The sequence below is a fragment of the Cryptomeria japonica genome, chromosome 10, assembly GCF_030272615.1.
Source record: "Cryptomeria japonica chromosome 10, Sugi_1.0, whole genome shotgun sequence".
NCBI lineage: Eukaryota > Viridiplantae > Streptophyta > Pinopsida > Cupressales > Cupressaceae > Cryptomeria > Cryptomeria japonica.
Window position 1 is genome coordinate 595201430 of NC_081414.1, and position 21700 is coordinate 595223129.

Here is a 21700-nt window from a genome sequence, read left to right on the forward strand (position 1 = left end):
CAGGTCCAGATCTGATATGTCATTGATAGGTCTAAAAATGCAATTGCAGATTTGGATTATTATGTGCAGAGCCCATTGATGCTATTTCCAGATATTGAAGAATTTCATGAAGTGAATCCCGTGAATTATCTCACATTTACTTAACCGGGTGTTTGTTCACAATTTTGATCGAAGTGTTTTCTTGGTCTTTCAGGTTTGATGGAAAGATGAGCATTCAAGGAAGCATAGAAGACCAGTCACGTGGAGAAGTCAAGAAGATCAAATTCACAATAAGCAACTCATATTTCAAGACAACATCAAGCTGGAAGATAGCTATCCAAAGATGACTTCTGTTGCCACTCCAAAAAACCTGAATCTACTTCCATTGCCCTTCAAAAGCCCGAATTACTCCCTTTGCAAGAGATCATCCTATCCTTCAAAGCACCGATCTGGTCTAAAAGAATACTTCTTTTGATCCCTTGGTGACTGATCTGTACACAAAAGGCTGTTTGAAGGTTAATGGTTAATAATGTTTTCATAATCTTGTAGCAACGAAAAGAGCTTAGGTGAATGGAACAAGACTCTTGAAGATTTCTTTAACTTGACGCAAATACAACCTTTTCTTTGATAATGAAAGATTGGCATGAAGATTGACTGAGTTAAAGAAGATTGGTAAACAGTGAGCTGGAAATGGTGATCCTGAGAGCTACTTCCTTTGCTCCAAGTTAAAGTGAAAGTGTGAATTTCACTCCTAACCCTTCCAAAGTTACAAGAGTGAATTTTCTTAGAACACCTTCTTGCTCCTTACTTGGATCCAAACTCACGCTCTTAGGGCTTGATTGAAAGAAAGTTGAGTTATGTGTGCCTTTAGAAGTGAATTCAAACCAAGTTGAATGATGAAATATGGAGAATTTGAACAATATTGTCAATTTCGCTCCTGACCCTTGCAAAGGTACAGGAGCGAATTTTTCCCATTGCTTCTAAGTTGGATCAAAACCTTGCTCCTATGGCATGATTGAATGAAAAGAAGAATTTTGCTCCTGACCCTTCCAAAGGTACAGGAGCGAAATCCTCAAACAATTAAATGGATCCTATCATGAGCTAGGTTGAGGGCAAATGGACTTGATCGAGGTGGAAGAAGGACCCAAAAGCTAAGTTTAAGAGCAAAGTTGAAGGAATATGAAGTGTTTGAATCAAAAAGAAGAATTTCGCTCCCAAAGGTACAGGAGCAAAATCCTTGAAAGGACCTCCTATCTCACCTAAAGCACTAAGAGGATCTTGTTTTAAGCAAAGTTGGGAGCAAATTGACTTGAGCACGATGAGAAAAGAATCTAGAAAATCAAGTCTACGGCAAAGTGAAAAGAATTGAGTGTGAATTGAGCAAAGAGAGGAATTTCGCTCCTGACCCTTCCAAAGGTATAGGAGCGAATTATCCTAAGGGTCATGTGTACCAGAGCGAAATTGTTTTCAAGGACATGTACCTCTTGAAGGTACAAGAGCGAAGTTTGTTGAGAGTAAAGTGCTTTGTGATAAACCGAAAAGATCAAGAGAAGACTAAGTGCAAGTCAACCTAGAAACATTTGATGCATTAATAAACCAATCTCACTTTGGCGGCAAAAGCAAATTCGAATTTTCGAATAGAAGTCGGCCAGCTGAAGGGAAATACAATTGATTTATTCATCCAAACAAAGTCGGCTTTCATCAAAGAGGTGCATTCTCCCATAAAGGCGCCTATATAAGGGAGGTTGATTCTTAAATTATTCATCATTCATTTCAAACATTCTTCTTCAAGGAGCGAACCTAAAGCGGATTTAAGAAGTGAATTTCAAGTACTGAAAGTGAATTCCAAATCTTATGAAGGTAGATAATAATCTTCACTAGACATATTTCAAGCCTAGAGCTGGTTCAATGAGAGCGAACTTGAAGAGCGAAATCCTTCAGCAGTTAAGAAGCAAATTCCAAATTTGCCAACAATCTTCACAAGCCAAATTCAACAAGAGCGAATTTGAGGAGCAACTGAATTCATCAAGGCAAATTTCAAAAGCAGATTTCATTAGACAGATTGGTGATTGACAAGGCAAATTTCAGGTCTTATAGAGGCAGGTCAAGACAAAATCAACACATTTAATCTCAGACCTGATTCTCTAAAGGGCAAGTTTGAAGATCAGTGATCCTCCTAAGAAGATTTTTTTTATATACTCAAAGCAGATCAGTCACTTTAAGGGGCGGAGTACATCCTAACAGCAGCAAAATTCAACAAAGGAAGGACTGAATTCATCATAGCAAGAGCAAATTTGCTCAAGCAAAGGACAATTTCCCCTAAACCTGCACCTATCAGACCTGCAACTCACATAAAACCAGAGATTATATCAAATTAAGAGATTGTATAAGCTATATATCATATGTGTTTGATGTTCATTTGTTTGTTTTGCAGCAGGAAAAGAAAGAGATCGGAAGGACCAGGTTGGAGGGAGATCGGAACGAGGACCTCAAGAAGAATATTTCAACATCAAGGTCAAAGGAAGACCTCTTCAAGAGGATCTCATAGGCAAACACAAGGGAGTCAAGGAAAGGTACACCATTCATCAAGTATATCAAGGACGAAGGAGGATCAACCAAGGTCAATGCAAGGGTACGTTGAAGAAGCAGATAGTTTCATAAGAGTTAATCAAAGTCCTTTTCTCATCATCATCACTTTGAGTATCAAGAGATATTGCTCAACGTTCCTTAACCAAGCACAAGTGCCAAACAAAGGTGGCATCCCAGTCACTATTCCTCTAGTTAGAAAGGTCCACATCAACATGCCCAGATTCGGTGAACCATGCTCATGCATGAAGGCAAAAACTCCGATGTACCTACCCCTGTTTCCTATTGGTTCTCATGCATTGAATGTAATTTTCTCATTGGCTAAAGGAGTTTGTTGTAACAAACCCTAATTAGGGTTTTCATCTTGTAATCCTAACCATTGATTGTAAATCAATCTGAGCCATTGAAATGTAAAGAGCTCTCTATATAAGGCTCTAGCTCTTCATTTGTAAAGGTTAATAGTTGGTTAATAGTTAATAGTGAATAGCTAATAGTCAATTGTGAGTAGTCAGTAGAATAAGCAATTAGAGTAGAGTAGGAGGAGAAGGCAAGAGATTGTTGCCCAAAATTGTAAATAAACCTCATTTTTCATTGAAGTTAAGGTGAAATGTGTTGTTTCTTGCAATATGCATGGTTTCTTGTTGGATCTTCAAGTTTGATGGTAGATAATTAGATTGAATGGAGAAAATTGTTGAACGCACTCATGTGGAATCCACCTAATCCATACCACTAGCCTCTTACTAATTGTAAGTGCGCCCTGCATGGTCAACTGGCATTGAATGAGCTTAACTTCAAATTTTTATGCGTCTATTGTTCATGCATTAACTTGAATGGTGATCAACGTCCGATGGTAATGATTTGACCATATTCGAAGCGTCCCTTAGAAGATTGCACTGAGCTGGTGTCACATTGTTCTAGTTGATGGTGAGACCTAGCCTAGTAGGACTCCACCTAGCCATTCATCCATCTTCTTACATTCTAAGTCCTAGAGTAGATTCCCTAAACCCTCAATCTTTTGCTCTTTTTTATCTCCAGGTGAGTAGATACGACTCAAGTTCCAACATATCAAAGCATTCAGGCAATCGAATGTAAGTCCCTTGTGAATCCAACAAAATCACATCACACCAACAAAGCTTATCCACACGTAGAGACCCTACATATAAGAACCTTGGAGTTATTTCGATTGATCCTTAGGCAAATCTTCAGCATTTGAATAACTTTGTTCAAGAGAGGATAAGATACTTATGGTATTTTATTTTGTGTTCGCATGTGCATGAAAAACACATCAACGCCACTCAATAATCATGGCACCACATATACTTGGTGAGATTTTGCCCCAATCAGCTGGAAATGGACACGCCTAGGCATAAACAATGGCTGGGAGCAATTACTGGATCAGCAAACAAGGGCTGGGAAGAATACAAAAATGGTGGTTGGAAATGTTGTCTCAGCTGGGAAAAAATGTCTTCAACCAGCAATGGCACCACCTTTCAATGCTTTAAACTATCTCCCAACAATGGCACCACAAGGGGTTTTGGACAAAATCGTCCTTCCTCCTACTGTAGCGAACTTCCCTTTGTCTTCTTCCAGCTCTCTAACTGTCAAACCAGTCATGGAAAATCGATATGCATTGGGATTTCAACACTTGGCAATATTTTCCCCTAGTTTGATCAGTAAATATATGTGGCAAGGGAAAATCAATGCTAATTGGGACGCATTAACTTTAAAAATCTCACTTGAATTCAATCTTCAGCCACTTGGAGAAATTCGAACCTCATTGGGACAAAGAATTTTCATTTAAATTCACCCAATTTGCACATTATAACCTTGAGAGGAAAATCGACCCTCATCTGGACAAATAAATTCCATCACTTAATTCATTTGCATCCCCAAATTCACTCCAGGGGAAAATCGATGGCCATCTGAACACATAAGTTTGATCATTTCACGTAAAAATACTCCCCAATGGAAAAACGTCCTTCATCTGGACTCAAAAATCTCATTGAAACTTGTCAAATTCTATCAAAATATCCTCCAAGGGAAAATCAAACCCCATCTGGACATGAAAATCTTGTCATTTTGCATCATTTTATCCCCAGTGGATAATTGACCTCCACCGGGACACATAAACTTGTTCAAGTCCTTGCAAGTTTATTCTTTCTTACCTCCTTTTGTTCCACTCCACAATGAATGTTGGATAAATATTATAAAATACTAGCCTAGTGGAAAAACATGGGTCATTGGGACACGTCATTCGCCTTGAGTGGAAAAACGACCTCCATCAGGACAACCTTAGTGGAGAATCCAGATGCATCGGGATTTTCCCAAAAAACACTATCCATGAGGGGGAAAATGCACCTCATCAAGACAGAGACCATTTTCATCATTAAAATCACTTCCTTTTTCTCAAAACACAATGGAAAATCATGCTCCATCGGGACAAAGTCCATTTTCACCTTTATTGCTCAGTGGAAAACGCCTGCCATCGAGACAACTGACTTTTATGCCTTAATTTCATGGGGGGAAAACATCTTCCATCGGAACTGCGATGATTTTCACATTGTAAAGTCCCAAACTTAACATATTTTGCCATTTTGCTCAGTGGAAATTCTATTTCCATCGAGACTTTCAACATTTTTATTTGATTTGAAGGGGGGAAAACAAGAGTCCATCGGGACTTTGCGCATTTTTGACTTGTTTTACATCCTAGGAGTTAAAAAACAACTCCTATAGGGACATTTAGCACCTGCGCACAGAAATCACACCAATTTGCAACACTTTTAATCATTTTACCTCTCATTTCAAGGCAAAATTGAAACCCAACACTTAGCAAGAATAAATCAAAACTCTAAGGCAACTTGACACTTAGGATCATTTTAACATTCTTAACACCCTTTTCAGCATTTTGACATGACACCCTCTCAAAAGAAAAGGCTAAAACTAGGGAACTACTACTAAACCAAGACAACCTAAGCAAAATATCAACCCTAACAAGCGAAAAAGTGGGGGTCCCCATTTGCAATGGGGCAATGTGTGAAAATGTCACAACAGGTAGGAAGGTGAAGTGAGGGATAAGGAAATAGAAGGAAGGTGAAGGGGAGATAGAAGGATGGAAGTAGACGAAAATGGAAATGAGGGAGAGGTGGAAGGGTAGGAAGGTGAAGGGGAGGTAGAAGGATGGAAGGAAGTGGAAGGAGATGGAAATGAGGGAGAAGTGGAAGGTCAGTGTGGTCAGATTTTCAGCACCCACTAGCAGTTAGCATGTATTGGTTGAAGGTTTGGATGAGCACTGACTGAAAGTGGTTGGTCTTTTGAGAGGGCACTGACTGAGGTGTCAGGCATCCTAGGTTTTAAGGGGTCACAAACTGTTAGCTAAGGCACAGCGAGGGTTTCAAGGGGTCACTGACTGTGACTCAACCATGTCAAATTTTGAGCAGTAGCACTCGCCTCGCCATCTCAAAGGGTCCTTCATCATTATTAAAGCCTTCTCATGCAGTTTAAGCCATCATCTTGCATCAATCATCTTGATCTCATGGTTGATCTCCATACTTACCCTTATTATCTCTACCCCTAACCTCTATCAAGTCTATCCAACCTCTATCCAACTCAAAGAGAAAGACTTGACTCGATTACCTCCTCGCCACCTAAGATACTACACCTCTTCCAAGTGAAAGGTTAATAGCTAGAGACACTACAACTATCCTAGAAAGCAGAAAAAAGTGGGGGTCCCATTTGCAATGGGGCGATGTGTGAAAACGTCACAACAAAGAGATTACAACACAAAAGAACCCCCAATCAGATCAAGCATTCACAAGGGGAAGAAGACATTGAGTAGGTGAATCAAAGATGAAGGACTTCTAACCCAACAAAGCAAGGTCAACGTTCGACTCATGCTAGGAAGGATGAACATTCTAAGTAACAAAAGGATTGAGTATTCAACAAGGATTACATTCCAAGCCGTGCACATGACAAATATGTTAATGATAAGATCAAGAATCAGCATCATCATGACCTTAAGAGATGTAGCTAGAAGAGAGAACTTCACAAGAAACAAAGAAGAGGACAACATCATGTCAAGGAAATCAACTCTCAAGGATAGCATGGAGAAGACTTCACAAGGATGCAATAGAGGACTCACAACATCAAGATAGAGCAATGAAGAGGAGGACATTTCACAATTATCTTGAATTTCCTCAAGAAATCCAAGATTCAAGGCTAGTACACCATGGAGATATCCCTACATCAATACAAGGATCAAGGTCAAGACAGTCAAAGTGAAGGATTCCAAGGTTCAAAGGTGAGACACGTCATAAGGTGAATTCCCAAGTATGAAGAAGCAAAGGTGAAAGGATCAAATCAGATAAGGTGATGTGATTTGGGAATATCTCCCACTATCATCACATCCATCATGAAGCAATTGGAAATGTTGAGTATCGAGAGATATTGCTTAACCACAAACACTTGTGATGATCTACAAGGTGCAAGTTGAAGTGGCGACAACTCACCTTCATTCATCAATCAAGGTCAACATGTCCAAGTTCAATGAACCTATATATTCAAAGATGGAGAAAGTGACACATGTCACTACATCAAATATTGTTTATCTTACCTAACCTCGATTCCTATTAGTTAGAAATGTTGGACATGAATCCATTATAATGTAATTTTCTCATTGGCTGAGAAGAAGTTAGTTGTAACTAACCCTAATTAGGGCTTTATCTTGTAATCTTGACCAATAATTTGGATTTGATCCTAGCCATTCATTTGTAAAGGGAAGTCTATAAAAGGCTTTCTCTCCTCATTTGTAAGAGTTAAAAATTGATAGTTAGAAATTAGAAGTAGCAATGGAGTAGAGTAGGAGGAAAGGAGATTGTTGCCAAAATCTTGTTGCAAGAAACATAATACTTTCTATTAGAATAATATTGGCATATCTTATTATTTAATGGTCAATAATATATTTTTAGGTAGATTAGATTCTTTCTAATTTTGCTTTCAATTCTCGATAATTTCTTTAGTATACATTGACAATGTAATTGCCTCTATGTACATTTCATTCTTTCAATAATAATAAAGCAGTTACCATTGTAACATGGTATCAGAGCAAGAATTCTTAATTCATAAAAAAAAATTCATTCAAAGATTTTTGTTCAATTTTTTTGAAAATCTTTTCGCAAGCTTTCCTTGATTTTTTTCGAAGGCTTCAGTTTCCTTACATGTGGATCTGTGGACAGGTTTCAAAAATCCGTTTAGCCTGCATTTTCGAAGGTCGTGTTTTGTTCTGTGTTCACATGAGGGGTTTTTAGAGGAATTTCAACCGACTTTGCTGCCCGTGTTTTGTCTCTACAACCCACAACGGGTTCTGTATGCCTTTGTGTCGATTCATACAGGCAACGTGGGTTTGTTTGTCATGGCCTTCTTTTCTATCAAGTTGCTACACGAGAGGTCGTTGTATTTCGTGACGCAGGTCTGAGAGTCATGTATCAGAAAGCCACAACCATGTCTTCCTGCCGCACGAGCTCTCTTAGACACGCAACATGTTTTGTGAAAGACTTTTTCTCTTCTGTAAAACACACATGTTCTGTGTTGCGTTTTCAATTTCCTGGCCACGTTTTCTACTACACAGGTCTAATGGGGGTTTGACGGATTTTACTAAAGATTTTTTGAGTTCTTGCAGAGATTCTTCGACAGTTTTTTAACAAAATCGTGGGGTTTTTTTGCATTCCAACACCTAGGCTTTTGGGTTCGCACACCTTCTATTTTAAACATGTAAGGTTTTGGGTTTTTGCACCCCGACCTTAGAATTGGTTCCGTGTTATTCCTCGGGATTTGTGCCCAAACTCCATGCCAAGGTTTTTAGCGTATTTGTTTCTACTAATTTTGCCTTGTGGTCTGTGCTCCGTAGTGCTTTTTAGCATTTTGATCTGTGTAGGCTATTTCTTTGATCTAATTTTAAATCAGATACTTTTGTCTCGTTTTGTATGCCTTCCCAAGGCTGACCTCGATATTTGTGATGGAGTCTTTGACCAACATTATGTTTGAAGGTAGTCAAAAATTCAATGATCGTAACTACAACACCTAGAGGTAGAGAATGATGACGATTTTTGAGTATTGGTGCCTTAACTAGATTGTTCTAGGCAAGTCTACTCATCCTACAACAATGGGTCAAGATCAAGACAAATTTGATGAGTCGCTCTGTAGCACTTTTTAGCATTTTGATCTGTGTAGGCTATTTCTTTGATCTAATTTTAAATCAAATACTTTTGCCTCGTTTTCTATGCCTTCACAAGGTTGACCTCGGTATTTGTGATGGCGTCTTTGACCAACATTATGCTGGAAGGTAGTCAAAAATTCAATGGTCGTAACCACAACACCTAGAAGTAGAGAATGATGACGATCTTTGAGTATCGGTGCCTTGACTAGATTGTTCTGGGCAAGTCTAGTCATCCTACAACGATGGGTCAAGATCAAGACAAATTTGATGAGTGGAATCAGGAAGTTGTGATGCTCATTAAATTGTTGGTCATTGATGATCAACTACCTCAAGTACGCTCAAGCAAGATAGTTGTCGAAATCTAGGATTATTTGAAAAAACTACATGAAACGTCTGACAAGAGCCACGCATTCTTTCTCAAGAACATGCTTTTCTCAATCATGATGGATGAAGAGATGTCCCTGCAGGATCATCTCACAAAAATCAAGGATATTCATTATCAGTTGGAGGCAATTGGTCGAAAGATGGAGGAAGAGGACATGGTAGTCATCACTTTGAAGAGTCTATCAAAGTCTTATGAGCACTTTATTGAGACGCTCAACATTACTTCAACTAATGTTGACCTAAAGTTTCCTAATCTTTGCAACAAACTTTTGCAACAGGGTCGCTGAAAACAGCAGTTCGGTAGCAGTGCTAGTTCCTCCACAAAACAGGTCTTCACAACTAAATCCTCTACTAATGACAAAGGGAAAAGTCACTCCTCTCAACAGAAAGGCCCCAATCAGTCCCAAGACAGCTCCAAGAAGAACATTCAAGACAACTATTAACACAAGTATGGTTACATGAAGAAAGACTATCAACAATGCTTGGCTTCTAAACAGAAGAAGCAGGGAGGGTCTCAGTCAAAGGCCAATGTTGCAAAACACACTGAGCAGGAGATTGCCTTTTACGCCTTTATGGCTAAAAGACCTACAAATCATATTAAGTCCTCTACCTATTCAGGAGCTTCTCGACACTTCACTCATCAGAAGGATTGGTTCATAGAATACATGCCTTTCATTGATTCAGTGATCTTTGGAGGAGGAAAAGAGTATAGTGTTGTCAGCAAGGGCAACGTACAGATTCAATCTAGTGGGAGGAATTTAATTTTCCTCAATGTATACTATGTTCCAAGCATGGAACTCAACCTTCTCTCTATCAGTCAAATTATGAGACACTCTCCTCGTCTTGATGTGGTATTCGGTTCGCACAAATGCAGTATTGTTGATCGAGAGACGCGCACTACAATTGTTGTGGGTATTGAGGATCATGGTCTTTATAGACTTGTTGACACTAGTGATTCTCAAGAGCACGCCATGGCAGCCAAAAGTTCTTCCATCAGCAATCTTTAGCATCAGCGATATGGACATCTAAGCATTCACCATCTCTCTCGACTAGTTTGGGAGGGTCTAGTTGTTGGCTTACCTGAGATTCAAACTCATAATCATGGAGTTTGTGGAGCTTGTCAGGCCAGAAAGCAGCATCGGACTACATTTTCGGATGGTGATACTTGGCAAGCTTCCAAGGTATTACAATTGGTTCATGCTAATATTTGTGGACCAATGAACACTCCTTCAGTTACCGGGTCCAGGTATTTTGTGTTATCTGTTGATGATTTTAGTTGCAAAATGTGGGTGTATTTTCTTAAACAAAAATCAGAGGTGTTTAGCATGTTTCAGAAGTAAGGCCTTAGTAGAAAAAGAGTCTGGTCAACAAATAATAACTCTTAGATCAGACAATGGGGGGGAATTTTGTTCTTCTGATTTCTCCAACTTTTGTGCACATCATGGCATCAAGCGCCAGCTTACCACGCCATACACCACTCAGCAGAACGGTGTTGTTGAGCGAAGAAACCACACAATCACCAAAATGGCTCGGTCTATGTTGGAACATAGAAGTGTACCAAAGAAATTTTGGGCAGAAGCAGTATACACTGTTGTCTATCTTTTGGACCAATCTCCAACAAGGTCCGTGAAGAAGAAGACTCCAGAGGAAACCTGGTCTAGCAGGAAGCCCAAAATCAATCACCTGGAAGACTTTGACTCTACAACTTATGTTTGGATTCCAAATGCTAAGCATACAAAACTTGATTCCAAGAGTCAAACACTCATGTTCACAGGATACAATGAAAACCACAAAGCATATCGATTGATTGATGTAGACACTAATTGTCTCATATTCAGTCGAGATGTTGTCTTTGATGAAAAATGAGGGCCCTTTCATCTCTCTTCTCCTATTTTGTGCCCTGAGGATCAACATCTGCAGGCTAAGGATTTGGGTGTTCGTCTTCCCTTAGGTCCACCTGACGGGAGGGATTCAACAAACTCTGACTCTGAAGTTGTGGAGTCTCCCAAGAGTGTTATTGCACCACCAGACTTTCCTCAAGAAAATGTTGATCTTCATCCTAATGAACATGTTCCAGCCATTCCTAAATCAGATGTTGGTACTTCTACTCTCGGACCTAAATGGTGGGCCAAGACCATAGGTGATACTCATGATGATGAGCTCATTGAGGGTAGATCAGCTAGAAATAAGAGCAAACAGCAACATACAGTTAATTTTTCTCTCATGGACAACATTCACAATGTTTATGAGCCTCAGACATATGCAGAGGCTAAAGGTATAGCTGAGTGGGAACAAGCTATAGAAGTTGTTGTTCACCAAAAGTGATAACCCAAGAACACCTGCAAATCTTTCTATGAAATGGCCAATTTCAGTCTATGAAACACATAAGGGCTTGGACAACATAACATAGGACCCTAATTGATCCTCCTGCACTTCAGATTCTGCTAGACCTAGGGGGGGACACCCTTTTGATGCACTAAATACAACAATTACAGACACATAACTGCATCAACACTAAGCAGATAGATCATTTCACAAGCTCAACAGATTAGGAAACATTACAGATTGGCTAGATCTGTACAAACAATAGGATGAAACAGAGGTTGGAAAGAATGGAACACAAACACCCCTAAACATGAAGGGAAATTAGATTTATCTTTTAAAATGTTGATTTGAAACCATCTCCAAATCTGTCAAAGACCAATGCCTTGTTCATTGGGCAACAGAGTCACACACACAAAACTACAAAATGTTAATCACAGCTACAAATTGGTTTTCCTTACAACATATCCCTGCATTAATACCTTATACTAATGCATTACTCAATCCATTCATAAAATTATCGGATCTGGGACACATTCCATTGTTTATGACTGATTATAGAATTTAAACTCTTCATTGAAGAATGCCTACAAACAATCATACAATCTCCTTGAGATGACAAATTATAAGCCTCCTTGAGGATTCAATTCATAACAATTAAATGCATACACAGAGACAATATCATGGGAAATTTACTCATGCCTGACACAAGCAAGACCTGCAACTAGAAAACAATCTGTCATCCTGCAATGTAGCCTCTATATCTTGAATAGATCCATAGAACTTACAAGTTTGGGTCAAGAATTTCAGAAAATGAAAGCCATGAAAACTGGAGCACTTCCTCACAGAATTATGGAACCCTTACAACTGAGAAGAATTTGGAATAAGAAGGGAGAGGGAACCAAATCAAATCTGCAACTGAATTGCCAAGTGTCTCCTCTCTAACTGAATTTTGTTCCCGTGGAAACTGCTTCCAAAATATCCCACATTTGTCAAAATTAACCTCATAATTGGATTCCTCACTCCAAGAGCTTTCCGGCAATATATAACACTTTATATTTTGGCCAAAACTGAGACCCTGGGCGAATTAATTCCCATTTGTGCCCAGTCATTTAAATTTTTGAATTATTTGATATAGTTTAAACTATATCATTTACAATTTTAATTTTGATTTTTGCTTTGAATGTGCTCTGACGCCTTGCGACGTGGCGGCCTCCGATTGGTCGATGGGATTAACTGGGTGCCACCTGGGACGACACCTCATCACCGCCATGTCCTCCGCTCTGTCACTGCCACTTGGCCGCCACATGTACACCACCTCAGCGCCACATCATCGCCACCTAGGTGCCACCTCATCGCCACCTCATCGGGACCCGCCTGCTGGACATCTAACTATACCCGCCAACTGGCTTTCGCAACTTCGCAGGGTGTATCTCGCGTGCATCTTCCTTTCGCGAAACAGCACGAACTGTTGATCTCCTCGGACTTGCTCACTCGTTAAGCCGACCTTTCTCTACAAAATTTTGCTTGTTTGCCTCGGGAAGCATGCCTACGTGGGGTCCACCTGGTCGTCGCTCAGTCACCTCCTCCATCGCCTCGGGATCCGTGCTCACGCGTGGGCCCACCTTGGGCGCCCATAGGCACCGTCCGTCAAAAGCCTTTATGGCTTAGACATATTACTACTGTGGAGCTTTATATTTAAATATCAAAAAAGTTCATTTCCCAGCCAATGTGGGATTAAGGCTTATGCCTGGGACTGCAAATTTGAAGCTTCTCTGCAACTTTAATGGCGATTTCTTTGCATTTGCTTGGAGTTTATAACGCCTCTTTACACCACCACAGAGAGGATGCTAGCTAAAAACGATGGGGAGTGGGCTTTACAACAGCTAAGTACATTTTCTTCAAGTTTTTGCTGCTGGTAAATGCATTTGGCTGAAAGTTTTATATGCCTTTTCCCATGTCATGTTACGCAGGGAGAACTGGGAGGCATTTACTATTGTATTTGCTAAGAAAGTTTCAGCAGACTTCCCTCTTGCCCATTTACATCCACACAAAGGAGAGGATGCACTGCTGTTGCATCTGCTGAAACTTCAATTTAAACCCCTCTTTTATCAGCTATGTGCCAAGCCAAACATTAAGTTAATTTTCAACACTGTTGTTAGATGTATTTGGTCTGAATTTTATATGCTGCCCCCTACCACCATGCCACGTGAAGCTAATTTCAATTTGCACTTGCTGCAAGTTTCATGTGGCCTCCAAAAATTCTTTACGAAGGGAAGACTGGCAAAAACGATGGAGTCTGGGTTACAAATTTCTGTTGTTGCCTTTGCTTTGGTCAAATGCTGCTCTCCGAAACTCCATGCAAAGGGGAAGATGGCTATTTGTATTTGCTGAAAACTTTAATCACTTGCCACATTCCACTTCATTCCACGCATGAGGAAGAGATTTCACTATGGTTGCTAAAGCTTCTAACAGTCTTCTTGCTGCAACACGTGGGGGCTTTGATTGTTGTTTGCACTTGGCTTGGAGGCTTCTACAGCCTTAAATTCCACTCCACGTGAAGGGAGGATGTTTGACATTTACATTAGCAAAGAGTTTCTTGAAAAGCTTGCTCACCAAACACCACACAGGCTGACATTTCGACTTGGCAATGTGCATTTTGAATGTTACCATGCTTTGAACAGCTTGCTTAGAGAGTTAAAATTTGGTGTAATGCCATATAAAGAGGGAAGACCATGCCATGCCGAGGAAATTTGGCTTCATGCCGAATGCATACACTTGGAACCTTCTTAAAACACTCAACTTTCTTTTACCAGTCACCCCAATCTATTTCGCGATCTGTTCCAGCTACCAAAATACATTTGGCTGAATGTTTCAACAGACCTTTTCAAAACACATTCCATTTACTTTGCTCTCACATGCCAATTGCATTATAAGAAATACTTGGCTTAATAAAACCAAACATTCCTTCCTCCAACTAAAAATATTTCGCCATAAAATTAATGCACAGCCATGAGCCAGGTCGGGCCCCAAAGTGGGTCCGACTAAAAAAATTTTTGTTTTCAGACAACTGACCTCTGGAATACCTTAGGAACCTCAAACATACTTTTGGAATCGATCGGCACCATTTTCAGATCACCAAACTGCATTTTACAACTTTCAGGCAATTACGCCAAATTTTCGCATTTAATCGCGAAGACGTAATTTTCAAGTCGGTCAAAACACCTTTCTGGATCTCGCCATCTGACAATCGTGTACTCTGATATGCAAGCATGAAATCTACAAAACGGTTTCTCAAGACGAGTCCCGAGAAAAGAGATATTAATTTTCGAAAATGCCCAACTGGCTTTGTCGACATTGCGGCCCTGATGAAGTCAATGTCCTGGCAACACATGACGCCTTTCTCAAAAATACCAAATGACCTCCGTAGGCCCTCAAATTTGAAACATAGGTACCTTTAAGTACATATTAAAACTTTGAATTATCAATTCGACCAAAAGACCGACAGGATGCAAACAGTGCACTCACAAAAATAGCTACATTAACTGATATATCACTAAAAGTGCAGAAGGCTGAAAATGATAGCTAAATGAACCCTTTTGAAAACTGATCAAACGGATTGGTAGAGGCTTGAATTTTGAAACGTAGCTCATCATTTATACCAGTAATAACCGGAGCAAACATTATGTCGTGACGCTTAATAAGGCAACTTTTACACTTGTGCGAAACAGGGCTCCGACTAGCTGTCGAAACAGGGACTAATCAAACCACACAAACTGCAAACGGATTCGGCTTTGAAAACTGAGCAAATGGATTCGTCAAGACCTGAAATTTTGCAGGCTGACTCACATTAATGCATACAGTTGAATCCATTTTGAATTTCTCCATGACGATCAACAAGGCAAAAGGTATAATCGCTCAAAGTAGGCTACTCAATAAAATCTGCATTTGTGCCCAAAATGCACTTCCAGCTCACCCCTCGAAATGGGTACCTCATAAACTTATCCAAATTGAATTTTGAAAGTTGCACATCACTGAATAGGCCAAATGAAAGGTGTGGGACATGAATCCCGAGCCTTACCCTCTGAAAATCAACTGGCTCCACTTTCCCTCTCTCAAACTAAGCCATTCAAACTAACTCATTTAGGTACTTTTCTGACATGCAGAGAAAAATTTTGAAATGGGCCTATAAACGTTACTCAATTTTAAATAGTCCCAACAGAAGCTAAACACCGTAGTCTTCTGAAGAACAACACTTGAGTCCTGTCTATCTTCCACCAGGGAAGAAGCCCATTAGCTACAATTGGGTGTATAAGGTCAAGCATAAGGCTAATGGAACCCTTGATAAGTACAAGGCTCAGCTAGTTGCTAGAGGGTTCTAACAAAAAGAAGGCATTGACTATAAGGAGACTTTTGCTCCTATAGCCAAAATGAGTACAATTCGGCTCATCCTTGCCATGTCAGCCTAGTTTGGTTGGAAAGTCGATCAAATGGATGTCAAGAGTGCATTCCTCAATGGTGAGTTGCAAGAAGAAGTCTATATGATGCAGCCTCCTGGTTTTAAGGTTGCCGGTCAGCGAAACACATTCAGAGGTCAGCGAATTATATATAAAGGACAGCGAACCTCATTCAAAGGGTAGCGAACTTCCTTGAGGCAGCAAATATCTTCTCTTGATCTGCAAATGGTGTCCTTGATCAGCATTCAAGTATATTGCAGATAAGTCCTTACATTGTTGTGTGTGCCCTAGCTTGGATACCTTGTACTATTGTGCATATCCTGCTGATCTGAGTACTTCAAGTGTTGAAGCAGATTTGTAAAAGACTCATACTGACTTGTCTAATTAAAGATCTGAGATTAATTGCTGGGTTTTTCACCTCCAAGAGGGAGGCTTTCCTAGGGTATTTGGGTGTTCTTAGTGTTCCTTGTTTTGATTTTCTGCCATTGCTATCTGTCTGATCTAATATTAACAGCCATCCCCTAAAAAATGGCCCAAAAGTACCCCATACCAGAAACACATCCAGTCGAACCCTACCGTCCCCGTCCCCAAAACTCCATGGAACATAGAAAGACATTAATTTTTTTATTAAAATTTGTAAACTTTGGCCAATATATTTAGTTTTAAATTAAAAAATTGCCTTAATACATTTCAAAATATTACTAGTTGATGAATCTAATTTTTAAAAGTATAGTCCAATTTTATCAATTTGTCCAAAAAAAGGGCCCATAATCCAATCTCTACTTTGAGTATTTAGAAGCCTAATTGAAACCAGGGAATTGCATAATACTGGTAATGGGACAGGTGACCGGTGATAAGAAGATTGCGACTCGATCCCCCTTGTTGCAATAAGATGGCCCATTATTCTAATGGGCATGTGCTATGTGATGAGGTTGTGTTAAACCGTAATAAAGTTGATTTAGCATGACCCACAGTAACAAAACACCTCCAAATAAGGGGGTGTTGAATCAACTCTATAGTCTCAAATGAGAACATTTTGGCACACACATTTTAAATTGGTGGGCCGAGCTCAGAGGACTCATATGCTAAATAAGGTTTGATAGAAAAGGGTTCTCTAAGAATTTTAATAATATGCAAGATAAGATTTCCAGAGGGGTTTACTAGGGTTTCCCTAATGGAGTACTCGATTTTGAGACCCTAGCCCAAAAAGGGTCTATCAATCATTGCACAACCCAATACCTAGCTGAGAACAATAAGTACATGTATACACAACAAAAGCACATCATAAAATGGGTTGCATCCTTTAATTATGTTAACAGATGGAAATATAATGACAACCAATCTAAAGCGAAGGCAAAAGATTGCTGAGGACGTTATGCATTGAAAATATGGCTTATGATGTCGTACCTTGTATATTTTGAGAAGCTGCTGCTTTGAGTTTGCTCTTCTCCTCTTGGCAGCATTCTGTTGCGGGTATCATCTTTGCATTCTTGTTATTGTATTGACGCAATGTTGTAAATCTTATCCGTCTGTGTGTTTGGCTGAGAGCAGAACACAAGCTTAAATACCGAGTTAACTCTAATATTTTCGTCATAATTCTACAGTGTTGTTATCTGCAATTGATATTGACTGTTGTTGCAACTCACAGCTGAAAATTCTCAACAGTTACATTGTCTGATATTAACTTCTTAAATTGCACAATGGTAGGAAGATGTATGTAAATACTGTAACTATTCAAAAATGAACAAAACCTCAACAGCCACTATAAAAAGCTGTAAACTTAAAAACGAAGGATAATGTTTATATAGAAGGTTTATTCGTGGTCCCGGACGACCTCCGAAATTGAGGTTTCGTCCTCACACATGGTAATAATGCTCCATAACTTGCACTTCTTCGCCTGTGTTTTATGCGGCTTGCATCTATATGTTGTAAGGCTTAGCCAAGCTTGTGATTAGAACTCTTTCTTGCAAGGGGAGAGGGTCCAATAGTTGGGCACCTTCTAGGTAATGTGAAGTATGATGTGAGATGAAGATCAATTTTTTATATGTTTTGATGGGGTGGACATAAATATCTTTTATTTAGAATTGTTTAATTCAATAGCTATATGTAGGATTATGTGGAGAGGAGGCCCTATTATGTAAGTTGAACTCACACCCTCACACTCAAACTTTGATACCAAACTATGAGGGTTGATTGGTTCAAAAAAATATGATGGCAAACAGATTACAACAACAATCAAATGCAAACTTGTTTCTATTGCAATGGCAACAGTAATTTAGAATGGGAAATAGTAAATAGCCAATGTGATAGGAACTACAGGGACTCCAAAGCAAAGTAATACTCAATACATTTATGTGTGCCAAGAAGTCAACTAATGAACAGATAACAAACTCCCTAAAGCTTATTTTATTTATGCAATATAGGATGCAACGGTCACAAAGTATTGGTTATAATCTTATCCAACATTGTTGATCAAAAGCTTCACTCATTTCCTTGTGTATGACATGTCTTCTCTACCTAATTTGCATTCAAGGGGTCTTCTCCTTGGCAACTCAAAATGCTCTCTTTTCCCCTCAACCAATGACAAATAGTCTCCCTCTCTCCTCCTTCCTTCAGGAATAAAATACCTAGCCCTTCCAAAGCACAAACCCCCACTTTCCTTTTCTCTTCTCAATAGCCTGACTCCCTCAAAACCCAATCAATCTTCTTTAAGTTGTTTATGCCTTCCTACACTATTACACACTCATTTTATCATGAGAATTCCCAATGTCCATAATTGAATCTTCACAACTACATTCGATAAACGAAAAATAATTGGAGGTAAGAGATCCTTCGGCATCAAACACAGATTCCCTAATCAAGCAAACATGAAAACCCCTAATGATCTGATGCTCCTACATCAAGGCTCCCCTGGAAATGAAAGAAATCACGTGCTCCTACACATGAGGCCATGAATGGAATGACACAATAACTTTTTGTTGAGAGAGTCTCTCTCTTTGACCCCTTAGGTATGCAAAAGTGATTACCATCTTGCCACATAGAAATAATCTATGGTCCTTGATTTTTGTTAAGAGGACTACTATAAACTTCATAAGCCTCCTTGAAATCAAAGGCATTTGTAGTTTCCACCCTTGACTTGACTTGTTTTGATTAGAGTTAACTTTTATGATGATTTGGATGATGATTATTCATGTGTGTTAGTTACGCATTTTGATGATAGACATTATTGGGCATATGCTATTTTGGATTACTTATACAATGTTGATACTATCATTATTGATCATGTGATTGGATGGATACTATATGCTTACTATGTGATAGATTATATTGATCTTGGATTTGATATTGATTATGATTACACTAACCATATTTCATGATTACATTTGATGAGATGCTTATGAGATGTGTTCGACTGTCTTCGTGATAGAGACAATTCCACATCACTCATTGTGAGTGGGATGTGTCATTGTGATTCTCTATCACTTGCCTATTATGATATATATGTATATGTTGTATTATCATTTTGTGGTTGCAGGACCTTGCAGGTACCAGACATCAATTCCACCTGGCTTCACAGGTCTGAACGCGTCTTTAATTCCAATGGCTTATGTGGTTCAAAGATTACATGAGTTCCCTTCACATACTCTAGGTCTAAGATTGTCACTAGGCACAATTTGTCATGTTAGTTGTCAGCTTGGCTCTTTCAGTTTGTGAGTATAGTTGATCTATTTGGCTATGTGGTTATTTTTGTTGTGGTTGACTATTTGATTATTTGATGTGTGATTTAATAGTTAGTAATATTTATTTTGATTATTTAATTTTATCTATTTGAGCATTTGATTATTTGATTTATGGTTTTTAGAATTATAGTATCTATTTAATTAATAATTTTGTAAGGATTATTTAAGAAATGTTTAATATTTTATAGGTTTGAGTATTTAACTATTTAGTGTCTGATATATTTAATTGTGTTCTTCCCTTGTGATTATTTAATTAAATTAATTATAGCCTATGGTGGATTAAATATTATTTCCTAAGTAGACTATAGTTTGTGCATTAATATTTATATAGTGGAATAATAATATACTTGGAATATAAAAATAAATTAATCCCACTTATATCTTATATTAAATTTTCATTTTCCTCACCTACCCTATTCTCCCATAGGTGAATTTTGAATGGGCAAATGATTTTGAAAACTATAGGGTAGGGGAAAAATATTCTAAAAAGGAATAATCCTATTGGTTGGAGAATTAGGGTTTCTAGAGCTTTTCATGTTTTAATGGAATGCCTGCGACTGTTCACGGGTTCCATTCTTTTGGCTTGAATTCTTGGAGGCTTGTTTGGGCTTAGATTTGGTAGGAATTTGGCTTAGAGTGGGATTGCAGAAGCTTGTGGGTTCTCCTTCAGCTACAAACCATCACACAGGTTGCAGGTTGGAGGCCTCTCCATTGGTTTCTTGTTTTGCTTTCCAAGTTCTGAAACTTGCTTGCTTCATGTTTGATTTGTTTGGGGAAAAAGGATTTGGTTTATCCATTCTCTTTAGTCTTGTTATATTCGGAATGGGAAGCCATGGGATTCTAGATTCTTTTGCTTGCCTTATAGTTTTGGAAATAATGCTTCATGTGCATTGTTGTGAATGTTCGACATGGGGAATGTCTTGCAGATTTTGTATGTCTTTGTATGAATTATATTAATAGATTTCTATTTTTTATTAAGGAGATTTTATTCTGGTAGATGAGTTCTTATGGAGATTGTGAATCTGGGAAAGAGGAGAACCTTTGTGAGCCCCCAATCTGGCTCCGTTGTAGGGGAGACTCACAGAACTTTTTCCCTTCTCATTTTCACTCATCCTCTTATGTATGGATGTTATTTGCTATGTAGAATATCTTTTTAAATGTATTTGACTCATATATTATCCTTGTTATGTTTTAGATTCAAGGTTGTTGAGTATTGTCTTAGTTTTGACTGTGTTGGAGATGTTCTTCCTCCAACAGACTACATTATATTTTCAATTGGAGTTCCTTGGGTGAATTTTATTATTTTATTTTGTTCACATATCCTTAAAGTTAATTTTGTGCCGATTCCAACGAGCATAAATACATCATATTTGGCTCATTATGTTTCGAGCAGTTTTGATCCCGCACTTTAGCAGTTTTTTGCAAATTTTACACTGTTTTTCCTATGCACTAAAAGAATCGCCATATGTGCTAAAAGATCACGCATATGCGCTAAATGATCAGTAATATGCACCACTTCAGAGAATGTATGCGCCATTTTGTGTATTTTTAGGGTTTTGTCCAATTTGAAGTCTGTTTGATGTTAGTTGGATTTTGGGTCGTACCAGAGGCTTTTTTAGGGCATTTATGATGTTGTCTAATGCTGATTTATGATTGATGATGTCTTCATATGATTTATTTGTGATTTTTGTATGCATTTTATGCCATTTGAGTTGTTTGTGCTTCCTCTCTTGTTTATGCACCAAGAGAGAGATTAAGATTCTTGTGATTTTGCGCCAGCAAGTGAATTGGCCTTGCTGAGACTATTTGATGACTCATTTCAAATTTGTATGGCTTTTCTTATGGCCCTTATGATGTTTTTTTTGCCAAGAGGCTCACTGGTTTTGGTTCTCATGTGTGACCTTTCACATGTTTCATGCTTATGAGATGAGATTGTTGGTTGCATATGGATTGTTTATGATTTCAAATTCATGTATGTTCTTAGTTTTGATTATGGTTTTGGAGCCTCTTGTGATTATTAT

At 38.7% G+C, this 21700-nt stretch overlaps 1 protein-coding gene across 2 annotated transcripts in view; it reads right to left on the bottom strand.

Annotated features, from left to right (window-relative positions):
• LOC131068198 (uncharacterized) overlaps positions 1-17920 on the bottom strand; it is a 118980-nt gene extending 101060 nt beyond the window's left edge. Inside the window, exon 1 of one of the 2 annotated variants that reach the window (XM_058003373.2) lies at positions 17347-17920. In XM_058003373.2, coding sequence (XP_057859356.2) covers positions 17347-17533 — 187 coding nt within the window. In that variant the 5' untranslated portion in view covers positions 17534-17920. The remainder of the gene's footprint in view (positions 1-17346) is intronic. The other variant, XM_058003372.2, reaches the window with a different exon arrangement.
• Positions 17921-21700: the final 3780 nt, after the last annotated feature.